Genomic DNA, 25,522 nt, shown 5'->3' with positions numbered 1-25,522 from the left:
ACATATAAACATTCATAATAAGATCTCAAACTCATTTACCCCGTGGATGTTGGCTACGGTTGAACCACGTAAATATTTTGTGTCATTTACTTATATTATTTTTACATTCATGATTTTAATTTGATGATCGTGATCATACAGTTCATTGCGTATGATCGATCTCATACTTTTATTTTTACTTACAGCGAACCTACCGTGTTTAGCCTTTCACGTAATGCTGAGGATACGTAGGTGACGTGTGCAGCCACACACGCCGCAGCGACCAAACCAAGGATTTTCCTATTGCCTATTGGACTTATATCGAGATTATTAGTCCCACATTGTCTGGGCATCTAAGATCCTGCGATTTATAATTTTTAGGATCTCTCCACTCATTGGAAACTGGTTTTGAGTTGGATGCCCGTACTCTAACAATCTTCGTAATTTTCTGTCCATCAAATTGTTATTGGACTTGTCTGGTACTTTCAGACTTGAAAAGCATTATTCTTTTTGTTTTGAAGCATCTGAAAATTGAAAAAGATGTTAACCATTTAGGCATATCCCCCGTAGAGACTCGCAGGGGATGAACGATGCACGTAGAATTATCGTGAAGAGATCCATACATTTTAGTTTTTCGGATCCAAAACAATTCTTAAGTTTTTTTAGAAGACTTGGAAGTCTTGAGGTATAATCCAATGATGGCAAAATTGACAAAGACAAGAGCAGTGCGTGTGGACTCCTCCACGTCCGGAGTTGCTGACTATTCACATGGAGAGGACTAGCTAATGGAGAAGACTAGCTAAAGGATAGTCAAAGACTTGGAAATCTTGAGGTAGAATCCAATGGAGAAGACTGGCTAATTAGCTAATTAACAAAGGGAAAATTGGGAATATGTCCCATTTTCACTAATTTGTTTGGGGATCTATCCCATAACGGAAAAAATTAAGGAATCTATCCTAGAGAGAGAAAAAAATTGTTAAGTGGCTAACATCCCACATGTGTGGGCTTACACATGCGACAGATTCACTTTTTTACCCTCAACCTTTAGATGAGCGACACATCACCCAACATATAAATCAGCGCCACATCACCTATTATGTCGATGAGCGCCACGCATTATGAAATCCGACGGTTAATTATTTACCTTAATACCTGAAATGACATTTTTACCCTCATTTAATAGAAAAAATACGGAACAAACCGTCTTCATCATCCTTCTTCCACTGCTACCGCTACTTGTATGAGTAGAAAAAAATAATGATTTTTATTTATTGAAAATTAAGGAAAAAATTAAGATAATAAATATTTTTCTTCATTATAAAAAATGATAAACATAATAAAATTATCAATGCAAATGAAAGAAATTATTAAATCAAGTTTTTCTTTATCTTTATATAATAATTAGTAGTATGTCTTGAGATGTTAACATAGAAAGAACAAACAGACTAGTTAGGCTAGTTCTAGTACTACTGTCTAACATTTAACCAAAGATAATTAAACATTGGTCTAGCAACACCTATCTCCACATTTGCTTCTCACACAGAGCTCACATACCAAAATGAACATTGATCAATCTTACACATCAAACTGGATTTTACGCTTCCTCTTCCTCGTTGAACCTGCATCATAGTTGAAATTGTTAATGGTCTGCTTCACAGGGCCCTTGTTGATTTTTCTGATGGACACATTCAAACTAGCTGATGTAGCAGCAGTCTTAGGGTCTTTTTGTTTCCCTTTTGGCTTAGTAGCTGCAGTTGATGTAGTTTTTCTAACAGTTTCAGAAGATGAAGCAGTCCTTGAAGTTGTCTTTTTTGCTAGAATCACTTGCTCTGCTCCTTCTGATCTTGGTTCCTGTGGGCATGTTTTTGGTTTTTTGATGTAGTGGTTGTAAATGAACTTCCACTCACCTCACATTCAACTATAGCTTTCTTTCCGTTGGGGTTGGATCCAACCTCACCACCTTTACATGTTCTGTTATTGTAATTCAGACCACCAAACTTATGACAGTGCCTTGGGGTTCATCTATCGCTATCATTTTCCAAGACATTCAACACATACAATGGTTTATCAGCTTCAATACCAGCAATCTGATTTAGAACCGTCAACCTAAAATTCCTTTGTATCACTTTCCCGAAACAATAGTTAAAATAATTTAGTTAAACAACAAAAACAGTAAGTTAACATATGAGTCCAATTATACATATGAACCCACCACTGACTGTCGGCACAACGTTGTTCACTTAGCAATCAATCCTAGAATATTAGGTTGGCATAGAGCCACAAAATATACACAGTTTTCATGCACAATTAATCCTACATTATTACTTTTTTTTAGGACCGCCCACTTACATTTTTACTACTGCACTGGAAAACAAGGTACGACAGAAAATGCATGCTAGTTATAACCACTAAAAGAGTAAAAGTATGACTGCATCAAGATTGGACTCTATACAGTCAAGAAATAAACATGGTTTATTTGAGAATAGCAGTTGATGTACCTACTAGCAAAATAAATGAAACAAGTTCCTTGTTGGATTTTTTTTAGAATAGCAGAAGTATTACAGTTGATGTATCTAATAAAACTAACGGCCATAGCACAGGATAAGAAAAAAGTAAATATAAGAGACGGATCCTTGATGAGTATGTTGGGGGTTCCATCATCATCACACATTATATATAAGACTAATTATACAAACCCTAAATCGATTTTATACAATATATTCATGTTTAAAAAAAATAGCCTCAATTTAACAAACCCTAAAATCGATTTTATACAAACCCTGAATTCAAAGTTGCAATTAAAGAACAATTAACCTACTTAGATGTGATATACAACGGAAATTGCAACTGGGTTTGAAGAACTTAGATGTTTGAAACAAAATCCCTAATTTCAGAAATCCTAAAATCAATTTTACATAAACCCTAATTAAAAAGTTGCAATTAAAGGAAAAATGAACTACTAGATGTGAGATACAACGAAAATCACAGCTGGGTTTGAAGAACTTACATGATTTGAGAAGATTTCGCAACTTTGAAATCAACGAATCTGATATTGGATTTTTTCCTTCAATAACACATAATCCTCTCTAACAACACATCAACGAACTAGATCTATCACTATTTCACACCATCTACCTTTTTGTTTCTCTTGGTTCTCGATTTCTCTCTGCTAAAATTGTTTACTCTCAAAACCTATTGTTGCTCTCGATTTTTCTTCTGTACAAAGAAGAAAACCAAAGTTACTACTCGTGATCGACTGTCGGATCCCAAACACGTGTTATGTAAAGTGACGTGTCGTTCATCTAAAGGTTGAGGGTAAAAAAGTGAATCTGTCGCATGTGTAAGCCCACACATGTGGGATGTTAGTCACTTAACAGCTTTTTTTCTCTCTCTAGGATAGATTTCTTAATTTTTTCCGTTATGGGATAGATCCCCAAACGAATTAGTGAAAATGGGACATATTCCCAATTTTCCCATTAACAAATGACAGAGTCAGAAATGACGGCCTGAATTAAGTATCTTTCCGACTTGTCAAAGGATACTTCACAGAAAAAGGAAGAAAAGGTTAAAGATAAGTGATTGGGTAGTGTGTGACTGCAACAACTAGTGGTCGCACATATGCGGGATATAAATAAATAACATTAAGATATGAGATATTTTATCATATGCAGAGAAACCACGAAACTCATATACCATGGCTTTACATGTTTTCCTAAAGTTTCATTGTTTCCTCTTGTTACTGTGGCTGCCATTATCATCTACTACAGAAACACCAAATGTTGCTTCTGGAGTAATAAAGCCTGGCTGCCAAGATAAGTGCGGGAACGTCAGCATACCCTATCCATTCGGTATCGGTGACGGTTGTTTCTTAGACAAATGGTTCGAAATAACATGTAATGAAACTCTCTTCAATACACCCAAACCAATGTACGACAACATTACTGTCTCAAATCTATCAATACCCGATGGCCAGATGACTGCAGAAGTCTCCATAGCCAGACGTTTTTCTGATAAGAAGATACCAGGCAAATTAAGCAATACTTCCTCTGCTTCTTTAGGAAAATTCACCTTCTCTAGTACAAAAAACAAGTTCATAGCTATCGGCTGCGACATCATGGGATTGTTAGGACTAAATGAAGTGGATGATCATACTGCAACAGGCTGTTTGTCAACCTGTAGTAGTACAACAAATGGTATTACTAATGGGTCTTGCACTGGCACCGGTTGTTGTGTGGCCTCAATCCCACCTGGGTTAAGGGCATATTTAGCATCAGTTAGTTACTTAGACAAAAATCGTACAGATGATTTGAGTTTCAATCCTATTAGTTATGCTTTTTTAGCTGAAGAAAGTTCGTTTAACTTCTCTACGGCATACCTCAAAAATTTCAAGAATAAGGGAACTGAAACTGTTCCCGTGGTAATCGATTGGACTATTGGTAATAAGAGTTGTGATGACGCTAAAAGAAATTTGGCAAGTTATGCTTGTGGACCTAATACTGATTGCATATCGGGTAGTAATAGTGTCCCAGGGTATCGTTGTACCTGTAAAGAGGGCTATGAAGGCAATCCTTTTCTCGACATTACTACTGGTGGTTGCCAAGGTATATAATGTTTACCCTTTTTTACGATTATTCAATCAGTTTTTATAAGAATGATTGATCACCAGTACTGGTTTACGAATTTGTTATTGTTGGAGTCTTGCAACAATAGAAGAAACATCAGATGTATCAAACAATAAATATAAAGAACCGTATCAAACAACTCTATCACGAACAAATTGATGAGGGCAGAATCACAGGTTCAACAAGTTGTCCTTAACACATTAGTTCGTGGGTATACTCTAAAGTAATGCTAAACCCCAACGTGCGAAGATGTGTCCAGGATAAGACTGCCCGATATAACTTGTATTAGCACAATACAAGTTACCCACTCTTAAACTCAGCAACGGGGATGGAAGTAAAACGCTGCACGAAAATAAAAGCAAGAAGACTAAGAAAAGTAGACCTAGAGATGGTCGCTGCTTGTGTGTTTTGAAAAGAGATTTTCGAGTTGTATTTATAGGAAAATTAACTTGCAAATCAAGTTAGGTTTAGGTTTTTTCTTATAAAACGAGTTTTGTTTCTTGTAAAACAATTAAACACAAAAAAGGAATTTTTTTCATAAATAAAACTCTTAAATAAAGTATTTATCAAGTTAAAAACTTGCAAAAAATAATTTCAAATAGACACGGATTTGGTGCTTGGTACACGCGCATGGGCATGGGTCGAAACATGTATTTTTCGCCCCACCCTCTCCAACATATCCATAAATAAAACTCTTAAATAAATTATTTATCAAGTTAAAAACTTGCAAAAAATAATTTTAAATAGACACGGACTTGGTGCACGCACATGGGCATGGGTCGAAACATGTATTTTTAGCCCCACCCTCTCCAACATATCCATGAGAACATGGTAATATAGTGGAGCACCTCTTTAGTTTTCCACAATGTGGGACTAAAGGTTCCATTTCATTCACTCAAAAATGAGTGAGTATCCTTAGATCCTTAGGTCATGAGATCAAACCACACCAAGACCAAAAATGGTAACCCTTACTTCAATACATTGACCCTTTTTCCTTTATTTTTTTTGTTGTTGCGAGACAGATATTGATGAATGCAGCAAGGATATTAACTAGAGCTGGCAAACAAGCCCAAAACCCGCGGGTTCACCCGGCCCGGCCCGTAAAAACCCTAACCCGGCTCGGCTGGTTTCTAAACAAGCCGGGTTAGGGTTGGTAAATTGCAGGCCCGTGCACAAACGGGTTAACCCGGCCCGTCCCGCCAAAACCGCGGGTTCAGCCCGTCAACCCGCCCTGGGTAACTTGTGAAGACACGTGCCGTCGCCTGACTCGCCCCTCCCATGAGTCATATACGTGTCTGTCTTATAGAGTCTATACGTGTTCTAACTTCTCTAATCTCTAGTCTCTACGCGTGGTATAAGAAAAAGAAAAACCTAGATGATTCCCTTTCGTTCGTTTCTCTAATTCTCAGAGTCTGATATGAAGAACTGTGAATCTCTAATTCTCAGAGTCTGAAGAACTCTGTCACTTCTCAATGTTCTCATCTTCTTCTTCTTAGCAACCTAAATCAATCGTGATTCGTCCCTTAAAAAGTCTCAAGTAAGAAAACAAAAATTCTTGGACATTGTTGATGCTTTAGGAATGTCTGGAACAAGAAGGGGTATTCGTCAAGACGTGAGCACAAGGTGGGTTTCTACTGTTATTTTGTTATACTTATACAGTTAGAGATTGTATTAATGTTTATAGTATACTCACTTGGTGTTGTTTTATACAGGTGGAATTCAACTTATCTCATGTTGGACAGCTGTCTTGTTTATAGAGTTGTTTTTGCTCATTTAAAGGAGGTGGATCCAGACTATGAAGATTGTCCAACTGATGAAGAATGGGAGAAAATTGAAGTTGTCACAAAGTTTCTCAAGACATTTTATGATCTCACGACTTTATTTTCTGGTAGTAAGTATCCTACTTCCAATCTTTATTTTGAAGGAGTTTGTCGAGTTCAGGTGTTACTCAAAAAAGAAAGTACAAATGATATTGATTACATTAGGGAGATGGTAAAAGAGATGCAAGAAAAATTTAACAGTTATTGGACGAACTTGAGTCCTATATTGGCTATTGCACTTGTGTTAGATCCTAGATATAAACTTCATTATCTGAACTTTGCTTACTCCAAGTTGTATCCTGATGTAAGAGTACTAGAAAGAAAAGTTAATGATGTGCGTGATGAAATGAAAAAACTTTATAATGAGTATTGCATCTTTTCAAGAGCTTCTGGAATTGGAACTCAGAATTTGTGTACTCAAACCGATGGGAATTCTGCCCATCAAGGAAGTGAGTGGTACGAGGTAATTTTGAAGCTTATTTATTACGTACATGTGGTCTTGTATTATTTTGTGTTTTATCTGTGTGTGTTTGTGAAGTTATTGTACTTTATGTTCTTATAGAAGATAACTAGTACTTTGCTCTCATTTCTAACTTCTTTCTTGTTTTATGCAGGAATACGCTGCAACACAGGAAAATGGTGGTGGTGATCTGCAATCTGACTTGTCAGAATTAGATCTATATCTTAGTGAGAAACATCCTTGTCAACGGAATCCATCATTCGACATCCTAATGTATTGGAAAGGCCAGGAGCAACGATTTCCAGTTCTTTCAAGAATGGCTGGGGACATCTTGTCAATTCCTATTTCAACCGTCGCTTCAGAATCTGCATTTAGTATTGGCGGAAGGGTAATTGATCGATTTCGGAGTTCCTTATTACCTGAAAATGCTGAGGCGGTGATAACAACTCGTGATTGGGACCTTGGAGTGCCTGTATTGCATTTAGTTGAATATCTAAATTTCATATTTAACTTCGATGGTTTTTAACTTTTTATCCATGTAGGAAAAGAAGATTTGGATGAGGAAAATGGGCTTATTGGAGAAGATGTATTAGGATTTGAACTTGGTGTATTGGAGGATGAGGCATTGGAGGATGGCGAAGTAAGTTCTTATGTGTCTAATTAGTATGCGTAGTTGCATACTTCTTCAATATAAAGCGGGGTAAATATGCAAATTCTGACTTGTTTCTTTTTTTTTGTTTGATTTATTTTTGCTTGGAATTACAGATTCATAATAATGATTAGTTGGAGCAACTCAAAGATAGACATGGAAAATGAGAATGTTTTTTGGACAAATTGTTTTTTGGACAGACAATTATCACAGTGTCTCCAAATTTTGTATAGAAAAGAGATTGGAGATGTTTTTTTGGACAGTTATCAGTTTTTGGTTTAACCACAATATATATTTTGTGCAGGATCTATGGTATGGTATAATGGTATTACTAGTTACTACGGTATCGATTCTCAAAGGGTATTTTTCTTTGTTGAACTGTGTAATTGTAACTGTGACTGACTGACTGTGTAACTGGTATAATGGTATATTGGTATTAGTATTACTATTAAACAGTTGTTACTTGTTAAGATTTCCAATTTTATCATTTTGTTTCACTAGATTTTTAAATTTTGATAGTGTCACTAGTGAATCTGTTGTTGATTGAAAATTTGAAATGAATCTAAATATGAAATGAGTTATGTGAAATGAGTTATTCAGATCTGATATACGGGCGGGCTAACCCGTGAGCCCGCAAGTTCAGCCCGTTACGGGTACGGGTTGAAGAAATGCTAACCCGCGAAGAATTTCCACCCGCGGGTTTCGACCCGTATTAACCCGAACCCGTAGAACCCGTAACGGGCCAGCCCCGGCCCGCCCGGTTGCCAGCTCTAATATTAACCCATGTAAAGGATCTGCAAGCTTATGCAGGAACACGGTCGGGAATTACACGTGTGATTGCCCACCTAAACATCGATCTAGATACAATAATGACATCCAGCATTGCTTCGAGCAAAGCAACGAGGCCAAATTTTACAAGATTATTATCAGTAAGTGTATCAGAACCTGGGTGCATTATATACGTGTATAAGAAAGCATTCTAAAAAGGGGTGGAAACTGTATTAACCTTAATTTTACTATATGCAGGTGCCTGCCTAAGCTTCACTCTTCTGCTTGTGACTAGCTTTTGGTTGTATTGGGGATATAGGAAAAGAAAACACATGAAACTCAAGGAGGAGCTCTATAAACGAAATGGCGGTTTATTCCTAAACAGACTCCTTAAAGAACGTGAAGAGGATATTGCAAATAGTATCGATGGCAGCAGTAGAGAGCGAAAGGGGCGATCAATTGTCACAATTTACTCCGAGGAGGAGTTACGCAAGGCGACTGACAACTATCACGAAAGTCAAATCCTTGGGCGAGGAGGCTTTGGCACAGTGTACAAAGGAACCTTACTGAACGGAGAAGTGGTTGCAATCAAGAAGACCAAAGTAGTCGATAGGAAACAAAATGAGCAATTCATAAACGAAATTGTCGTTCTATCCCAAATCAATCACAAAAATGTGGTTCAGCTCTTGGGTTGCTGTCTAGAGAGCGAAGTTCCTCTACTGGTTTACGAATTTGTTACCAATGGGACGCTTCACCAACATTTACACGAGAGTCGGGAGAGCCAAGCTGGGTCCGATATTCTTTCATGGGAGAATCGTTTAAGGATAGCCGCAGAAGTTTCGGGGTCGTTAGCATACTTGCATGCTGAAGCTTCCATACCCATAATTCACAGAGATGTCAAGTCCAGCAACGTACTCCTAGACAAGTATTACAGAGCAAAAGTTTCGGACTTTGGTGCCTCCAGGTTGATTCCTACCGACCAAGATCAATTGAGCACAGTAGTCCAAGGCACTTTTGGATACTTAGATCCAGAATACATGCAGACAGAGCAACTAACAGAAAAAAGCGATGTGTACAGCTTCGGGGTTCTGCTTGCAGAATTACTGACAGGTGAAGCAGTAATCTGTTTCAAAAGACCCGTCGAGGATAAAAATCTGTCGAGTTATTTCCTATCTTCGATCAGGAAAGGCAGGCTGTTTGCGATTATTGACAGTAGTTTGGTAAGGAATGAGAGCGAGCTGATCAGTAGTAGTGTGCATGGGCACCAACAGATCCAACAGATGGGTGAACTAGCACAAAAATGCTTAAGAGTCCAGGGAGAAAAGAGGCCTACAATGAAAGAAGTAGCAATGGTGCTGCATGGATTAATGGGGTTGTCTTCCGATAAACCTGATGTCTTGGATGATGAGGATATAGGTGATGACGATAGCAAAATACGTCTGCACTTGTTAGAGTCCACAGAGTTATTATCTTACACAGATAGCATGAGTACGATGGGCGATACCAGCAAAGGCATATTGCCCTTGGAAACTGAGGGGCGTTAAATTACATACATATATCTAGAAATAATCAGAAGAAGTATTTCCATATTTTTAGGATAAATTCTGCTACTGCTCATTGTCAAGGATTGTATTTTAATGTGGAAATAGCCTTCTATATGTCGGACACTCTATAGGAAGGTTAACTAGTTTCCTTGGCTGGACAATTTTCTTACCTTTTATCTTTGTTTTGGTTTCCAAATTTGACGTAGTAATTTTAACTAAGAAATCTATAAACTTCTCATTATGAAGTTCTCTAATTTTGTTCACTTAGAATTTTTGGTTCATTATATGTACCTATCGTATTAGTTATATTCTTACGGTAAAGAAAAAAAAACTCGTCATAAGAGATGATCAGTTCACGAAAAGCAGCTCTCTTTTTCTTTCTCGTCCTCTTCGTATCCCTTGTATTTATCACACAGGTTACAGCGAGGAGAAATCGCGGGCGCAACTACTATGGTGGTGGTGGTGGTCGCAGTCGCAGCTACCATGATGACTATGATGACGGCGGAGACTATGACTTCAAGGGTATGGCCTTTTTTGCGATTATACTGATCATTGCATTAGTGTTTGTACTAGAGAAAGGGAACTCTCTTGGTGGTCCAAGCGTGTGCCTGACTTAATATACCTGGCCAGCCTCGGAACCCCCATCCTCATGACAAAGATAACTAATTAGATTTAGAAAATCCTCTTTACAATTCCTAATTGTTGAAAATCATTAAAAAAATTTACTTATATTTTTGTACTAGTCTTCTTGATTTGATTTATATAGTTATGATTTAGCTACCCATCAAACATATAACGTGATGTTTACCCCCATTGTTCCAACATATATAAGGAGGCTTCACCTCTCTTCCGGAAAAAAAAAACTAATCTCAAAAACCTAATTCTCATCTCATCACTCCTAAATCTCTGAAAAAAATGGTGAAAAGAGTTCGAACTGTAGTATTAATGAGAGTCTAAGCACGTCGCATAATCGATATTTAGGTACAAAGAGAATCAGGAATGCAAATCCACTTATTTTTACCTTTTAGGGTTTTTAAATTCCTGATTTGGGTAAACGATCGATACATAATTGGTTATGGATTTGGTCCTATTTCGCAGCAGATTCATTTTCCTATAGGTAGTATATTGGTCAGTTACACAGCTTTTGCTTAGTTGTTGCTACTTATTGCATAAGACAGGGCCCATGATGTTAATATTTGCTTGGATACAAGGTGTGTCAACGGTTGAATCAACTGTCAGGAGTTTTACACTCTAATTTTGTCAAAAGTGGAAGTCTCTTCAGGACTTTGTTTCTGAAGAGAAGCAAGATGAAGGTAAAATCTCGGCTTGGTAACCCTTTAATCCCGTGAATCATTTGCTCTCAAATATCATACTATCATTATCTTACTCCCATTATAATAATTCTCAGGTACATGGTTCTCAACCATGTAGCAGTGTGTTCGACTCCCACATATGACACAGTTATTAGAGTAGGCTAAAGCCTAAAAACCTTAAATTGGTCTTCACATAGAGTTGTTAGTCTCATTTTGCACAACACCTATACTAGAAGGAGTCTAAACTAAAACTCAATGTGTTAACAGAGCAGAAAGTCCTGCTGCGGATGGGGATCCAAATTTTAACTTGAATAACAAGTCAACAACTCAACCTAGGGAAACGATGCAGCTCGATGATGAAACAAAGCCACAAGAATATGGTGAACACAATGGCCAACACGATTGCACAAATACAGGAGAAGCCGGTGGGAAAACTAGAACGACATATATTTTGACTTCAGAAGTAGTTGGGAGCTGGGAATTTAGCACGGCCTCAGTTCACGGGGAGAATGAAAATGAACGGAGGGGAGTTAGAGATACAGTTGGAAGTGGCAATTGAATCTTAAGAAGATGGCCAGGCTGTGGGGAGTCAGATTGGGGGTTCAGCTGCTGCTCTTGGAGCCTCTTGCTATTTGAACAAGTTTGAGTCAGGATTGTTATGCTATATATGATAGTGCCCAAATTGTAGCTCCTGAATTTAACCAAAACATCTCCGATGGTGGTGGTATTGGTTCAGGTCTAACAAGGGAAATGGGTGATGAAGGATCTAATGCAGACCATGAAGACGGAAGTAATCACGACGGTGACACTAATGTGGGAGTTGATCACGCATGAGTGAGCAAAACGACGATCCACTATTTAAATGACGTTGATGTTACTAAAGATGATTCTGTAGGATAAGTTGACAACAATTTTTTTATAAAGAAAAGATGTAGCCATGTAAATATGAGTTAGAGTTCTTTCCTATGTTCTCTTTCTACATCATCTTATCTTCTCTTTATTCATGTGAATAGAAGAAATTAAGCTAGCCAGTTTGTACGTTGTTTTTGATAGGACACACATTTATGAGATGATAAATTGAACGAAACCTTATTATAATAAATTAACCTACTAATAGACGCATTAATTTGGTATTGCGTTTCATTGCTTGAAGAAAGTGTAAGGTTTGTTCGCTGTTTGTTATAAAGAGTATTAATTTATTTGTAAACAATTTATTTTCGGAGCTCCTAAATATGTTAATTTGACCAGTACTAATGATGGCTTCCATCTAAGCACTTTCAGAATGCTTATGAATGTTGGAAATTACCTACCTGGGAAACAATTGTCGCCACAGTTGTTTTAGTTACTGCTACAGTTATCTCAAAATTGCACGAGCTAAGTTAATTCAATTAACTTAATCCCGTGCAACGCATGGGTAAGATACTAGTTTAAATTTAGTGGAGAAAATGACACAAATCATATATGATAACATGAATATAAGGGTGTTCACAAATCCTTCCTCTTTTTTATAAACACTTGTTTCAAAACAAAACTAACTATGCATTGGTATGAAAAAGTGAAGCAAGATTGTTAATAATGGGTGTCAATATAATTTAGGGATACCAAATTTCATATAAAACAAAATATTTTTCCATTTTGAAATGGTACACCCCAAACAAAATCTGAACCCTTATTAGCAGCCATAAAATAGCACTCAAGTTTCAACTCGGCTGATCAAACAAAAATCCCTTAACACAATGTTCTTTTTCCAAAGCTTTTCAGAAAACCTTTCCAATGCTAGGATTAAAAATGTGGGGTTTTGTTAAAGCACTGATTTGTTGGTATTGCTCATGCACGCTACAAAAATCACTTAAGTGATTATTTTTAACTAAATCACCTCGACTCCAACCGCATGGTGTTCGGGGGCGGAACCGGAAATGTTCTATATCCCAAACTTGATCCTTTTCGACCCATGCTTAAGCCTAAAATCCCCAAAGGTTTCAAGGTCCAATAAAAGAACGCGCGATTAGGAGATACTTAAATTAATTGGAGATACAGGAAAAGGACAAAAATCGGATCCAAATATCAAATCAGGATCATTCCTTATTTAAGTATTTTACATAATTCATAATCTACCGTTCACTAATCAGGTTTAGTGTTTAATTATAATTAGAAAAAATCTTAAGTATTTGTTAAATGATTAGTGTGTATTTTTATTTGTATTTGGGTGAGTGAGTGAGTGAGGTGAGAGTAGAAGAAGGGAAAAAATATTTGAGAGGGAACCTTTTTTGGTGAAAATGGAGGATGATTGTGAAGAGATAATTGGTGCTGCTGAATCTTTAGCTCAACTACAACAAGGTGCATATCTTGAATCTTCAGCTAATGAAAACAACTCACAATTGCAAATCTTTGTTGAGTCAACACCCTTGAATGATGATTTTTACGAGCATGGAGAGTTTTTTGAAGAACCTACACAAGAAAGTAAACTAGCATCCCCAATACACAGGTAAAACTGTTAAGAGGTTGAAAATTTGATTTTTTTTTCTTTGAATCCACCATTATTGCAGCTGAAAAGGCTCGGTGCCGGCATGGACGTGGTATGAATACAATGCCGGAAGCCTCTGTACTAGCATGGTATTCATACTACGACCATGCCGGCAGCCCGATATCCCCCATTTTGAAATTCAATCCGGCATAGTATTCAACCAAAAAACTATACTGGTACAAAAGTTACTTTTGACCAACCACGAAATATTCTACGGAATATGCTACCGGCATGGTTTAATTATAACTGCATTAAAAACATACAGAAAGAAGTGTCTTCCAAACCTAAATACCGGCATGGTAAATTAATTAACTACCACGCCGGAACCGTGTACCGGCGTGGAACCATAGATAACAAGCATGCCGGCACTTTCACCGGCATTGTTCAATTTTAACATTACCATGTCGGTACCTACAAAAAAAAACATACAGGAAGGAGTGTTTTCCAAAGCTAAATACAGGCATGGTATATGAATTATGGGTTACGCCGGAAACAGGTATCGGCGTGGAACCTTAGATAACGATCGTGTCGGCACTTATGTTTCCGGCGTTGATTTCAGATGAAATTTGTATGCCGGAAAAAGTTTCAAATTTGGTTTTCAGTTTCGGTTCAGTTCGACCATGCCGGAACATTGGTCGAGCATGCCGGAACATTGGTCCGGCATAGTGTTTTAATTTTTTTTGGAACTAATTTATTTTCTTTTCATTCGATCCTTAGGTTGTGATATATATTGATCCAACAAATGCAAGACCGCTTGGTCGGGATACGTCGAAATAATATAAAATGCCTCCGGTATATTACCAAAGAATACTTTTCACTTAGTATCTTGAACTTTACTAATGGATTGCTTGTAATGAACCTTATAATCTCCCATTGTTATCCTTGTGTATGTAATAAAATCTCCAGAGGAGGCAATTGCTTGGACTAAAGAGACAGCTCTTAAGAACATGTGTGTTGGTGAGGAATACCCAAGGTTCAAAGATCCGTTTTGAGATGATTTGCGAGAGAAGTGGGGTGTACAAGGAGAATACCATGTAAAATACTACTCTATAGGAAGGTTAACTAGTTTCCTTGGCTGGACAATTTTCTTACCTTTTATCTTTGTTTTGGTTTCCAAATTTGACGTAGTAATTTTAACTAAGAAATCTATAAACTTCTCATTATGAAGTTCTCTAATTTGGTAAACTTAGAACTTTTGGTTCATTATATGTACTATCTTATTAGTTATTCTTACGGTAAAGAAAAAAAACTCCTCATAAGAGATGATCAGTTCACGAAAAGCGTCTCTCCTTTTCTTTCTCTTCCTCTTCGTATCCCTTGTATTTACACAGGTTACAGCGAAGAGAAATCGCAGGCGCAGCTACTATGGTGGTGGTGGTGGTCGCTGTCGCTGTCGCAGATACCATGATGACTATGATGACTGCGGGGACTATGACTTCAAGGGTATGGATTTTTTTGCGAATATACTGATCATTGCATTAGTGTTTTTGTACTAGAGAAAGGGAACTCTCTGTTGGGAAAATTGGCATCCCAAGCGCAGCGAAATCACAGGATCACAAAGGGCAATTGGCAATTTAAACCAAATATGGGAGAAATAATAAGAGAGAGACAGAAGATAAAGAAGCACACAACCACAACACAAGATATACGTTGTTCACCTTTAACAGGATACGTCCACGTCCAACACCACTAGAAAAACTTCCATTAATCAAAGACCATTACATGCTCTTTCCGCAACCCAAGACATGACCCAAAGAGTTAACAAGACATATCTGAGAACACCATTGGATAAACCATAGATATCAACTCTCTAACATTCGCCAAACCATCCTTGTGTCTTCTCTTCTACACCATCTTCATGGCTGCTACTAACAGAGTAGAAACATGGAAACTAGAAACTTGGTTTAGGGCAAAGCCCTAAACCCTAAATACTAGAAACCAAAATCCTCTCGTTATAAGTTTTTCTCCCACACCGATATTGACCTTCACGGTAGCACTCGATCCTCCCTAATAAAGAGACCAAAATCCTAAGCACAAGGATTTACCACTCTTCTAGGTTGGATTATCACAAACCTACAATTCTAATCCTATATATAGAGACACAAACTTGGCCCTCAAGAATCCCTAACTTTGGGAATAAGTTTTCCTAACTTAGCTCTTAAGTTACTAAACTTTAGGAACAAGCTTGCTTAGAATATAATTTGACTTGTGGTCAAACTACTCACTGATTAAATCCCACACTCTCTTGGTGGTCCGAAGCGTGTGCCTGGCTAGCCTCGGAGCCCCCATCCTCAGGACAAATATAACTAGTGCGACACATTAGATTTAGAAAATCCTCTTTACAATTCCTAATTGTTAAAGATCATTAAAAAATTTACTTATATTTTTGTACTACTCTTCTTGATTTGATTTATATAGTTATTATTTATCACCTGAATATACTGGTACATGGTCTTGCTTCTTATTGTGATCATATATAATTGCTGACGGATCATACGTGTTGTGCATCTCAATGGCTTCTTGTGTAAATTAATACTCGTATACTAATTACGAAACAGTAATAATCGGTCCCTAAAGAAAAACAACCCCAGTCCCCACGTGGGTTGCACAGACCGACTCGCGTCGGACACAGGACGCGCATTGGACAGTGACATGATGCGTGTCCGAAGCACCAATATGCGTGTTCCGCGCGCATCTGTAGATGGGAAAAAACGATTTGCTGGATTTTACGGAATTACGGAGACGACCGTGCGGAGGAGACTCCTCGAACCGAGCAAAATGTTTAACCTCACACAGATGCACTTCAAGAAAGGAGTGCTTTAATTTCGAGAGATCAATCTGTAGGACTCCGGCCTAAACCAAAACAATGGTCGTTCCAGAGTCAATTCGGTCACAAGAGAGGATGGGTTTATCTGTAGGAGGGAAGCTGAGAAATGTGTGAGATCAATGGTGATCAAGGATTGTTGGTGTGTTTTGTATTTTGCGTGAAAATAGTTTCTGAATGATTGAGTTTACTCAGTTGAGAGTAATTGCTAAGACGATGAATTCGTGTAGACGAAAGACTGTCTATCGAGAATCGTCTGTTGTTTCAATCGTAGGTTCAGAGAAATATTTATATTGCAAGAGCAGTAGACACCTTGATTCCAGTAAGTGTGACAGTTATTGAAGTCAAAGAGTGGGAAAGTGGGAAATCGTGTAAAACCAGTTTCTCATCGTGCGGAGGTTTGGTTGATTGTCCACCCACTACTTCGTTAACTCCTTCAACTGCTTGCACGACTTAGTCACATTCTCATCGTGGGTGAACACACGTGTCGCAGGCCGCCAGACCAAAACCCTAGTTAATATCCCCCATGTGACACGATTGATGTCTCGTGATTGTGGAGTCTTCAAGGAAGACATGTATTTAGTTAGTCAGTTGCTGACTTCATGGGACAATGAGTCCTTGCACTGCTGAGTCGAACAAATGTTCTAGGACTCATGAATTGAACGTGTCTGTTGAGACAGAAGTACAATTGTCGAATAAATGTTGATAGTTAAGGTGAACAAATATTGTTCACTTGATGAATTGTTGAATATTGATAGTTGAACCAATATTTCTTAGTTTGAGCAAATATTGCTCATTTGAGCAAGTATTGCTCGTTTGATGAATTATTGGTAACATGACCAAATAAAATATCAATTCAAAATACTGGTAATTGAATCGGGTATAATTAACTAAAATGTTGATCACGGGATCAGCGTAAAATTATTAGTGTTCGAATCTGCTCAGAATTATGTTTTGCAGAGCTTTGGATTCGAAACCCTAATTTTGGTCAATTGCTGATCAATTGATGATTTATTAGAAATCAACGACAGAGTGAAGGAGGGACCGGCTTCATGGGATGATGAGTCGACCATGTAACGCCCAGATGCTCTAGTGAGCAAAATACCAAAGTCTCTTGAAGACCAGTTGGTGAAAAGATGATCAAATGCTGGTTTAATCATTAATTGAAATAATGTTCGTCTGAACCTTAGGTGATAAAACCTAATAAATTATGAAGAGATGAAGGAACGACCAAGGGGTCATGAAACCGGCCCTGGTTGGTCACGAGATCGACTGACGATCATTTTATGAAATTCCAAGTCGTTTGGAAGAATTCTGGACCTAATGCGTGCAATTGTGCAAATTAGGTCAAATTGTGAAAATGCGTGGGATAGGCTCCTTGCAAGCCAAAGAGTCAACCTTGGTCGGTCAAGGTAACATGCTCACATCGCCAAAGTGTCCTCGTCTCCGTCCTGAGAATTTTGATATTTTCTGATGTGCGTTTGAGCAACATTTTGAGAAAATATGAAGAAATCAAGGATTTTGCTGAAACTGAGGAAACCACATAAGATGAAGGAAATAATAATAATAATAATAAAATGAAGGGATCATGAAGTTCGGGACCGGATATGGCCAAGGTATGGCCGGTCGGCCAATGAGCACGGTCCCATGGCACTTTTCCTAATTTATTATTATTTTCATGAGTTTAGGGAAATATCATGAAATCAAGAAGTTTGTTGAAATCAAGGAGTTTCCTTGAAGTGAAGGAGTTTCCACGAGATGAGGGAAACAAATAATATTAATAGTAATAAAATAAGGGCGTGTGGGACCGTCTTGGGCATGGTCGGCCGGCCACAGCCCGGTCCCGTGAGTCTCCCCTAATTTTATATTATTTTCAAGATTTGAAGAAAATATCATGAAATTAAGGGATTTCCATGAGATGATGGAAATAATTAATAAAATAAGGAATTACAAGGTGTGGGACCGGTCACGGCTAGGGCATGGTCGGCCGGCTAGTGACCACAGTCCCGTGACACATTTCCTAATTTTATGTAATTTTTGTACAATTCCTTAATGTGAAGGAAATACCATGAAACGAAGGAGTTTCATAGAATTAAGGAATTTCCATGAGATGATGGAAATAATTAATAAAATAAGGAATTACAAGGTATGGGACCGGTTACGGCTAGGGCATGGCCGGCTGGCTAGTGACCACGGTCCCGTGACACCTTTCCTAATTTTATGTAATTTTTGTACAATTTCCTTAATGTGAAGGAAATACCATGAAACGAAGGAGTTTCATAGAATTAAGGAATTTCCATGAGATGATGGAAATAATTAATAAAATAAGGAATTACAAGGTGTGGGACCGGTCACGGCTAGGGCATGGCCGGCCGGCTGATGACCATGGTCCCGTGACACCTTTCCTAATTTTATGTAATTTTTGTAAAATTTCCTTAATGTGAAGGAAATACCATGAAATGAAGGAGTTTCATAGAATTAAGGAATTTCCATGAGATGATGGAAATCATTAATAAAATAAGGAATTACAAGGTGTGGGACTGGTCACGATTAGGGCATGGTCGGCCGGCTAGTGACCACGGTCCCGTGACACCTTTCATAATTTTATATAATTTTACATAATTTCCTTGATGTGAAGGAAATATCATGAAACTGAGGAGTTTCATAAAATTAAGGAATTTGCTCAAATGAGAGGATTTTCATGGGATCAAGGGAAAATAATAAAATATGATAAAATAAAGAAAGGGGCGTAGGACCGGCCACTGATGCATGACCGGCCGGCCGGTGGGCTTGGTCCCCTTAGACGCCTCTTTTAAATATTTTATTATTATTATTTTTCTCCATGGTTTCATCGTGCCTTTGCATTTTTTGAATGTTCATTCGCGCATTCAGGTGCTCGTTAGCGCATTATTATTGAATACACTTGCACCATTTTGTTGGGGCTTACTCGATGGCGGTTCAGATGCTCGTACGTTGAATATTTATCAGTAACCCATGAAATTCTGCTGGGAAGAACCATGAATTGAAGTAATGAAATATTATGAAGAACGTAGAATATTTTCTAAGGATTCAGTTAATGAATCTAATGATTTAGAAATAATTAATTGATGGCTCTATACTAGCAGGCACGCCGTCTAGGAGCATTAATTATTAGAGGATTGGGTGATATGAGCTAGTTGAAGCGTCATATTTATTATGTATAGTATAGTCAGGGAAAACACGTTGTTGCATCCTGAAGACGTTATCGCTCTATACTAGCAGGCAAGATGTTTAGGAGCCGTCCAATCATAATGATTCTATACACATGTCTTTTATATAGTCAGGGAAAACATTGTTACATCCTGAAGACGTTATTGCTCTATACTAGCAGGCAAGCTGTCTAGGAGCCGTCCAATCGTTCAATTCTATATAAAAGTAATTACTGAAATTGCTCAGTATTCATGAGATATGCCGTTGCCTCAGTTGAGAGACTGCATATTCACGTATGCTCTGAGAGACAATATACTCAGTCAGAGATTCTTGTGGCATGAGCTTTCATGCTTCAATGAGAGACATGAGCCTCAATACTCATCTGATTTCTGGATCAGGAGCATGTACAATTATGGTTTTATGATTTTAGCCTTTGTCGAAAATCCACCATCTACAGCGTCTTATTTGGACGCACCGATAACTCGTGTTTGAAACATCTTTTTTTTCATTTTCATTTAAACTTCTTCCTTTATTTTTACGATTATTAACTAAATGAGGAAAGACAAACATTTAGATCAATCACTTAAGTCTTTATTAGGGTTTTGTAATTGACATTACATATATCCTTAGTTGGGCATGTGTTGTTCAAAGAAAGCAGGTTGATTGTGCCATGTGTTTATACACATGTAGCATTATTTTCTAAATTCTAGGATCGAAACACTTGACTTTTCTATATAAATACATAATTGTATATATAAATAATATATAAATAAAATATATATATACGTGCCCGCGTCCTAGTTTTTTGAGAATTTTGTGGTGTCCACGTCCGCATCGTGTCGTGTCCGCATCTGCGTCTGTGCAACCCAGATCCCCACCCATGAGCCAAAAGATAGTCAAGGGACCGCAACATACTCGGGTGCTAAACCGATCTCTTGATACTCTAAATATTCTAATTCTAATTTAGGTCAAATATCACTAAGAATTTTGTGGGGTTTGAAACTGATGATTAAAACAAGTACGAGAAAGTAGTAAAGTAAATACTTTTTTTCTTCCTTCTTCCTTACTGTTTCGCTACAAACCTAACGCGTAACGAGCTTTGTTGTAATTTGTATATGAATTTTTTTTATGTCTTTTTCATGATTTATATTGGCTGACACCAAATTACTAGAAATACCAATTTAACATGGGATAAAATCTTTTTGTCCTACATAAAATGGTATCAGCCCGGCTAACTATAAGTAGTTGCTGTCTGCCTAGCTTATTCTCTTTTGGATGTTTTATATATACACAGACAAAAATGTAGAGTTCCACATAAAGATAAATATATACTTATTTATTTATATTTGTGAAACCATGAGATGAGCTTAAAATACTAGCCTAACGGCAAAGAACATTCTTAAATTATACTACCAAAAGTACACACTCTTTGGCAAATGACAATATCAGTTCACTCCAACATCTTAATATTGAGCCCCTAAGCCACATGGAACACTGAAATTTGGGTAGACAAATTTATATCATTGATAAACAATTAAAAGAAGAGGCTCCCCTAAATTAAATAGTAAATTAGCCTTGTATAGAAGGCTTCAAATGGTGACGCTACCCATAGGCATACAAAATAGGTATGATCCGGACAAAACCAATGAACAATGCTCAATAGATGATGAATGCAAAATATATGACTAAAACCTCACATAAATAATTAGATCGTAGAGGTCAAGATTTATTTTGCATGTTGAAAAGTTGTTCAAAAAAAATTCCTAAAATTGTTTGCGACCGACTCTTGTAATCCCTTCAGCATGTTAGATAGACTAGATTTGTTCTCGTGCTACGTACTGGACATCTTTTTATTAATTTGGTATACGCGGGGCTTCTCCCCGCCCCGTGGCGATGCATTTTTGATTTGGCGTGCATGGGGATTCTTCCTGTCCTGTGACGATGTATTTTTGATTTGGTGTGCTTGGGGCTTCGCCATGCCCCATGGCGATGTATTTTTTATTTCTTGTGGCGGGGAAAATACATTAAATAGGTGGAGAAGATGTACATATTTATTTATTTCTCCTTTTATTTTCGCATAAAATATACGTGAAATAGGTGGATTTTTTTCCCTTTATATATTAATTTGGAAAAAAAAGAATCCTAATATCACATGTCATTAAAATCAAGATCACAAGATGGTAGTGATGTCACCTTAAACAATATGTCTTTTTGAGAACGCGCAATATTGGGATATAAAAAGAAATTGGGAGGTATGAATATATGATAATAGGACAAAATAAAGATTTAAATAGTAAATCAAGGTCACCCTCTATCCAGGTAATTTATATAATTCCTAATATACCCATCACTAATCATGTTTATTGGTTAATTATAATTAGTTAAGTTAATAGATTAGTTTAATAATGATTAGTATAAATCATTATCATTGAATTTGTTGATGCAACAACATTAAATCAAGATAGTTATGATCATGAAGGTTTAGGTGAAGAACCAACCTAGGAAAGTAAACAAGCTGAACATACAAGTGCTCCAAATATACTCATGTATAGGTATTAATGTATTGATATTTGATTTTTTTTCATTGAATTCGCCATTGTTACGCCTGAAAAACTCTGTGTTCGGCTTCATAAAAGTATGAATACCATGCCCGCATGGCCCAAATCGGCATGGTATTCATACTTTCACCATTCCAATACACAATATTCCCAATTTTGAAATTGTAAGAACACTGCCGACACAAAAAAAAAGCTATTTTCGAGCATGTCGGTAGTAGTGCCGGCATGGTACATTGCTTAACTTTCTATGCCGACACATGATACAAATTTCCCAGAAATTTGAGTTTTTTCATTTGGCTATCGGCATTTATAGATTTCTATCGAGCATGCCGGCAATTAATAATTTCGGCATGGTATTCATACTAAAAACAGTGTCGGTATAGTAAAACGGCATGGTGTTCATATTAAAACTATGACAATACGTAGTATTAATTGAAACTGAAACTTTGCAGTTACAATTTTGATTCTAACCTAAACGAATTCTTTTAAAACAAATCGATGATTAAGTTTCTTTCAAGGAGACATATTTAAATAATAGATTAGTCGTCGATTTTTTTTTTTTGAAACAATGATGAAATCGTGATGGAGAAAATAAAAATCAAAGAGAGGAGCCGGCAGAGAAGGAGAAGAGAAGAGAATAGAAGGAGAAGAGAAGAAGAACATAAGTTAAAATATTAAAGGGTATTTTAGTATTTTCATACCTATAAATCACCCCTTAGCTGAAACTATTGCATGGTGATATTAATTCATATCCCCAATTATTTTCTATATCCCCACAATTGGGCGTTCCTTTTTAAGACCTTGAGCCTGACATAAAAGATGTTCTGAATTTTCTGAAACAACTTGTAAAACAAACAAAATAATAATTTGTGGTTTGTCAAGGAAAAGAAGGGAAAAAAAGCCTCGCGTTTTTAGGGGCCACCCGAAAGGATTTAGGGGCCATCAATTTATACCCATCCAAAGACTCTAGTTAAGGGGTACCCTATATGATATTAAAGTTACATAAATGCCCTTCTGGTAAAACTGTATAAAAACCAAATCAAAAAAAATTCTACTCATTTCAACTCTTCTTCTTCCAGTTTCATATTATCTTCCGATTGTGAAGAAAAAAAACTTTCCCTCGTTCAACCGAAACATCGCCGCGAATCGTAAAATCAAAACATCGTCGATTCGTTTATAAAACAATGGATAAGGGAAATGAAACCCACAGACCTAGAACCAAAAATGTTGCTCGGGGTATCGATCCAAAGATTGGGATTTTAGCAAGAAATAAAGAAATTTTGCTGCAAATGAAGAAAACGCGAAGAAGAAGTACCCGCAATGTAGTCGGTGGTGGCGATTCCGATAGTCAAACACTTCGTCAACTTCAAATGGCCCCAATTAGGTAAGAATCTATCATTTTTGGGGTTTATTTCGCTTTAATTCGACGAATCGAGAAAAAAAATTCTAGGGTTTTCGGTTATTTATCCAGATTCGGCGATATTCATGCTTATTTACTTCCGAATGTAGTCGTGTTCTTCATTTCTCAAGAACATCGACAGTATTCGGGAGAAATATTTGATGGTTATCTGCCGAATATTGTTGGCCATATCTTCCTGGATACAAACTGGTAATAATCGGTAGTTTAATGAATTTTTGGCTCCCGAATATATTTAAGTAGACACACAGTATTCGGAAGTACACTCACTACCGAAATATATATATTGAAAAAATCTCAAAATTTCTGATATAGGAAAAATCCCATTTTGGGGCCAGTATTTATTCGGAAGACAATATAATGTTTTATACCTCCGATTGTGTAGGATAAAATTTTAGAGTTTCTGAACTCCAGTTGATGAATATTCGGTTGTAAACATGTTTAGTTATATTCCGATTGTTTTTCATTCGGAAAAATATGTGTCTTCTTACTTCCGAATTTGTTCATTCGGGTTATAGTTGTGTACTTTGTCTTCCGATTGTGTAGGATGAAAAATTTAGAGCTTCTGAACTCCAATTGATGCATATTCGGTTGTAAATATGTTTAGTTAGCTTTCGATTGTTTTGTATTCGGGAACAGTATGTGTCTTCTTACGTCCGAATGTGTACATTCGGGTTATATTTCCATACTTTGTCTTCCGATTGTATAGTTTGTAAATATTGTTCCTTTCTTGTTGTTTAGACAAAGTCGAGAAAGGAGGAAGAAAGTGACAGCTAGTGCTAGGAGGGAAAGGAGTGCCAAAGATAATTCAAGTGCTCAACAAAGCTTACAAGAACAAAGCAGTCAACAAGGAGTGCAACCAAGTGCTGAACAAAGTGTAGAACAACAGTGAACAAGGGTGCAACCAAGTGTTGAACAAGCCGCTCAACAAAGTGCAGAACCAACTGCTCCACAAGTTACACCCCCACCATGAAATTGAACCAGTTGATCCAGTGCCAAGAGTAGAAGAAGAAGGACAACCAAGTGGTACCCAAAAAGCCAAAAAAGGAAAAGATGGTGTAAAGAAGGATATTGCTAAGAAAGCATCACATCTTGTCCCTCAGCACTTGAAGAAGAAGGGTATTCCAGCACAGGCAAATCCTTGGGCTACCGGCGGATGGAGGAAAATTGCTATTTGGATACAAAGACTCATGGGCCAGAGAAATATACGAAACCGAGGTAATAAAATTACTATTTTTTATTAATGTATTGTCTATGTGTTATATCGTAATATTTGTATTAAGGATTTTTTTACTTTAATAGGATCATCAAGATGCGGTCCGTCTACTCAAACCTACCGCCGCACCAACAAAAATGCTTGCGTGGCCTTTATCCGGTGAATGTGAAAGGTTCAAGTCAATTGTTGCCAACTCGGGGTTAGCTAATGCCGCCGAGAATTCATTGTTGGAACATGATCGTGTGGCCATATCGGCGTTCGTGGAGAGAATGTATCCTGAGACCGATACTTTCCATATGCCGTTTGGGGAGATGACGATTACTCCGGATGATGTTGTGCAGATTCTTAACCTTCCCGACCAAGGCACAGCTGTGAAGTTTAACTACACAAAGCAGTTAAGTTGGGCACAACTTTATGCTCTAACTAAAAAGTGCTTAGGTTGGGATGAAGAGACAACAACAGCAGAGTTTAGGAGGCATGCAAGTTACAGAACAAGACAGATCAACATTACACTCTTTGATGAATATGTTCGAGGCACCTTGGAGAAGGAAAAGAATGGAACGTTAACTGATGAGCAAGTGAACCACGCTGCCACCGCATATCTCCTTTGTGTATTGGGATGTGTCATATTCCCCAATA

General features: G+C 37.4%; 1 protein-coding gene across 2 annotated transcripts; it reads left to right on the top strand.

Moving 5' to 3' along the window:
• The first annotated feature begins 3,662 nt into the window (after positions 1-3,662).
• On the top strand, positions 3,663-14,850 carry LOC113299824 (putative wall-associated receptor kinase-like 16). Of its 2 annotated transcripts, XR_003335201.1 has the most exons (5): positions 3,663-4,580; positions 5,624-5,644; positions 8,304-8,459; positions 8,557-9,977; positions 14,737-14,850. XR_003335201.1 is itself a non-coding variant. In XM_026548915.1 (4 exons), exons 1-4 carry the CDS (start codon positions 3,674-3,676, stop codon positions 9,840-9,842), a joined length of 2,370 nt encoding a protein of 789 aa, XP_026404700.1. In that variant the 5' UTR covers positions 3,663-3,673; the 3' UTR covers positions 9,843-10,080. The 2 variants fall into 2 exon arrangements, 1 of the variants encoding a protein (XP_026404700.1); XM_026548915.1 differs by lacking the exon at positions 14,737-14,850 and having other exon boundaries at positions 8,557-10,080.
• Positions 14,851-25,522: the final 10,672 nt, after the last annotated feature.

This window comes from Papaver somniferum, chromosome 7, assembly GCF_003573695.1.
Source record: "Papaver somniferum cultivar HN1 chromosome 7, ASM357369v1, whole genome shotgun sequence".
NCBI classification, from domain to species: Eukaryota; Viridiplantae; Streptophyta; class Magnoliopsida; order Ranunculales; family Papaveraceae; genus Papaver; species Papaver somniferum.
Note: the sequence above shows the minus strand (reverse complement) of the source record. Positions and strands in the feature narration are given on the sequence as shown.

Bases quoted from the DNA above. Each gene is read 5' to 3' on its own strand.
- LOC113299824 (XM_026548915.1), top strand. From the start codon at position 3,674: ATGGCTTTACATGTTTTCCTAAAGTTTCATTGTTTCCTCTTGTTACTG. The intron at 5,645-8,303 runs ATATTAACTAGA...TTGCCAGCTCTA, and splicing joins TATTGATGAATGCAGCAAGG to ATATTAACCCATGTAAAGGA. The intron at 8,460-8,556 runs GTAAGTGTATCA...TACTATATGCAG, and splicing joins ATTTTACAAGATTATTATCA to GTGCCTGCCTAAGCTTCACT.